Raw genomic sequence first — 4,266 nt, 5'->3', positions numbered from 1 at the left:
GAATACATTTTTCAAAACCCTCCCTAATTTTTCTGTTAAAGCACACACACTCAAACTATATATAAACAATATAACAAATAAATATATATATATATATATATATACAAAATATATATGTGTGTGTTTATGTGCGTGTGAGTGTGTGTGTGTGTGTGTGTGTGTGTTCCAGAACCACTCGCATAAGGCGAAGATTCACGTAAGTTTGGCGCAGTCAGTAATAAATGCCTATTTCTAGAGTTTAAACAGTAAAAATGATCTTAATCGTGCACCCAAAGTATTAAGCTAACTTTTAAGTGAAATTGAAGTTATTGTAACTTCATCTAAAATTTAGCTTAATACATTACCTTTAAAAAAGAAACAAATGGTTGAGGTAAATATAGAGTACGGTATCGCAATGGGTATTGTATTTACCTCACTAGTGCATTTACAGTAGTTGTGTACGTATACTAAATTTAACCTTAATTCATGGGATGTCATTTTTTTTTTTTAGTCAGAGCAAAAGTCGGTTTCTTTGCATTAGGTAAACTTTAGGTCACAGTCATAACGAAAATACACAATTCAATTAAATAAAGAAAGCATGTACTTAATGTTCGTGGAGGGTACAGGTAAAATTCAATCAATCTAAAATTATGCACTGTACAAGTAAAGGCGTAAATTAAAAAAATAAACTATAAATATCTGTGAGGGTTAACTACGAACGAGAGAAAGAGAGAGAGGGTGAGATAAACACAAATGAACATTAAAAATATAGGACTGTAATAAAAAATAATCTAAACTTTTTCATACCGATTTTACAAGTAAAAGCACGGAAACCTATAAAATACTAAAAAAAAAATAAATAAATAAATAAACTTTCTGCAGGGGTATCACACCTTTGAAAAGTACAGTAACTTTGCCAATGGGTATCACATATGGTAAAAGGACATTAACTGTATATGCTGTAATTCCATGTATGTAATAGATGCACCAGCACCTGCCTCCGGAGTTAACGAAGTCATTTCCACAGAATGATACTAAATGTTTCTGATATGTTTTATCGACCCAGCTTGAATGAACAACCACATCTCGAGGTCATGTGTAGTAAAACTTGGCATAATACAGTAACAGTAATGCCTTTGTATCATATTTATGTAAAAAAAATATAAGTAATACTATTTTTCCATACCGATTTCGTACCTGAAAGCACGATAACTTATAAATTACGGCAAAAATTAAACAAACAGTATCTTTGAGAATGGATATCACATCTTGTAAAAGTACTCTAACTGTGCATTCTGTAATTAACTTTGTATCATATTTATGCATGTACAAAAATAAAAATATACTTTTCATACACATTTTCCACATAAAAGCATAAAAACTTACAAAGTATTTCATAAATTAAGCATAAACATTTCTGCAAGGTCTGTCGAGGATTTCGGAAATGGCACGTGTCTGTGAACAAATTGTGAATGTCAATTAGTTATGTTCTGACAAAAAATTTGCATCTCTGCGAATTCGCGCAGTTCGAAACATGTAAAGCAGATATATATATATATATATATATATATATATATATATATATATATATATATATTTATATTTATATTTATATTTATATTTATATTTTATATTTATATATATATATATATATATATTATTAATGTATGTTTGACAATATTCTTCCCGTCCACATCTTGCATCACTATCCGGTTTCTGTAAGAAAGATTTTTGACAGTACAGAAAGGTTGGAAGAGGACACATAAACAAAACAAGCTTTGCACTGTATTCACTGTTACTTCTTTGCATCACACAAACATTCTCAGAAAATATGAGAATATTCAGACGCATCTGGTACTTTATTCAAAGAGGCGAGCCCGAAGGCGAAATTTAAACATTGGAATTTACTGTGTGTTTACTTTTGTGATTTTTTCAATAGAAATAATTGTTTACGGAGACTAATAATAAGAAACAATCCAACACACTGTAGCATTTGGAGGAACAACAGTGACGCTAACCAGACAGAAATGATAGAAAAAAGGCAGTTTTAGATTATGACCTCCATGTTATCCCAAGGACACTTGGGATGAGATGAGAGGTAAAGTTGCAGAAGACAAAACTAAGACCTGCAGTTTTCTTTCTTTGTCTCTTCCTTGGCTGTTGATTCATTACTGCCGTTGTTAGTTATGAGCGACTCATATATTATTAGTCTTAATCGCTGGTGTCTGTTGAACAGAAGAAATAGGATCAAAGCTCGTCGTCTTCCTTGTTTAAATTATTCATCTTTCGCTATTAATCCCCCAGCTGAGTGAGGAGAAAGGAAGAGAGATAGGCTGTGATGTGGCGTCCATTCAAGCAACAAACATCATCACATACCACATCTCCAAGAAACTGGGCTTCCAAGAGGTCCACAGGCAGGAACTCGACACGCTGACAGACGAGAGGGGTTGCCCTGTTCTAGACATGGAGTTTTTGAGGAGTAACGGGACCACATTTATCTCGTACCTAACCAAGGCGCTATGAAAGGTGGAATATGAGGGATAGTGAAAAGAAAGTTTTCTGTTGTTGAATTAAGAAACGGTACACAGAAGGGTATTCACTGCTCAAACCAAGAGAATAACAATGATGGGATTAATAAAATTTACCTAATTCACTACAACAACTCATAATTTGAAGGAGGTATTAGAGGAATCAGCAAGGCTAGAATTATCTTTTAATTAAAATCCTATAAAGGGTGATGTTGTGCGAGTTACCTCTTACTAAACACGTTGTAAAACTATCTCTCAAAATATTTATTTCTAAATTTCAATAAACTTTGCTATCGAGTTACTAGTATTTATCTAAAACTAAGGTTGCCCTCATCATTTTTTTTTTTTTGAAGAGTTGGCTTAAGCATTTTTATGTGTTCAGAGAAGCTACTACAGAGATCGGCCAGCAGAACCGAATAACCAATAGAACAAAAAGTGATCTTAAAACTGGACCCCAGGCAACTACTGTTTATTTCCAAAAACAAAATATAATAATTCTGCACTTTACGTTTAATAAAACGTAATACTCATCTGAGGTTATAAGCACGTGCCTAGGGAAAAAAAACAGTAGCAAATATACTGTTACTATCCTTCTTTCACTATTCAGTTATAATTTGAGACCCGACATACTACATTTTGATGATTACGATCCACTATCTGTGGACTGTCAGCATCAGTAACCAAAACCTACTCGTAAATATTTCCCTCCTTTGTGGAGGTTATGATTTTGGTATGGCTTGGTTCCATGTTTCCTAACAGTACATATTACACAAAGAATTGCATGTTGAGTTTAAGAAAATGTTACCAAACTTGGCAACAACTTATAAAACTCAGAGAGAAGTGACTCTTGTAGGTGGATTGCAGTTTTGGGTGAAGGTTTGCAGTCTCCAAACGCTCTTATATATTTGTTTTTGTGCAGTTCTTTGGTAATGTCTCGCCAATGTAGACGATACCGTTGACTATCTTGTTCATTTTTACTGATATCAGTGTATTATGTTATGATCGCAAGCAAGGAATCCTGAATTTGCGTGCAGTCATTTTATTATGCCAGTGTCGTTGTTGTTCTGACATGGCTGAAGTTTGTCAAACACTGATACTCACTCCAAAAATACTCCTTCATTCGTTGACTTCATACGCAGAGACTCATGATGAGAGCAATTTCTCAATTAGCACACCATAAAAATATATCATATGGAGCTTTCTGTCATAACCACGGACTTAAAATGCAAACTATCATTACGCAGAGACTTATGATAAAAGCAATTTCTCAATCAAGTGCATCATCAAAATAAATAAATAAATAAATAAATAAATGGTGGAGCTTGCTGTCATAACCATCGACTTAAAATGAAAACTATCAAATTGAGATTTTCAAACATGAGTTTCTACCGCTGGCAGTTATGTGCCTCTCCAAACAGGCCTACTTTTCTCGGAAATTACTGAAATTTGTACCTGATATTATAGTTAGCTTAGAAGGTATTACAGTGTGAACTCCGAAGTAAAACTTGGGTCTTAACAACGCATTGCATTGTAAGCACACTTGTTCAACCACGTGGCTTTCCCGCAGATGAATCAACTCTCACCTCGGAGAAAGCACCACGTGGCCAACATGAGGTTGGGAGAAAACACAAACTCTCAAGACAATGTTTTCAACGAATATTTCCGGTGACATCATCATCACCTTATTGATATTCTACCAATCTATGTATCAAAATGTCATTCATTAAACTATGTATACCTATTCAAAACTCATATGTTC

At 33.8% G+C, this 4,266-nt stretch overlaps 1 protein-coding gene across 1 annotated transcript in view; it reads left to right on the top strand.

The window, feature by feature from the left end:
* The window catches only part of LOC135201446 (uncharacterized), a 5,498-nt gene extending 2,899 nt beyond the window's left edge, over nucleotides 1-2,599 (top strand). The window contains exon 4 of the mRNA XM_064230395.1: nucleotides 2,284-2,599. Coding sequence (XP_064086465.1) covers nucleotides 2,284-2,502 — 219 coding nt within the window. The 3' untranslated portion in view covers nucleotides 2,503-2,599. The remainder of the gene's footprint in view (nucleotides 1-2,283) is intronic.
* Nucleotides 2,600-4,266: the final 1,667 nt, after the last annotated feature.

This window comes from Macrobrachium nipponense, chromosome 28 (assembly GCF_015104395.2).
Source record: "Macrobrachium nipponense isolate FS-2020 chromosome 28, ASM1510439v2, whole genome shotgun sequence".
Lineage (NCBI taxonomy): Eukaryota > Metazoa > Arthropoda > Malacostraca > Decapoda > Palaemonidae > Macrobrachium > Macrobrachium nipponense.
Note: the sequence above shows the minus strand (reverse complement) of the source record. Positions and strands in the feature narration are given on the sequence as shown.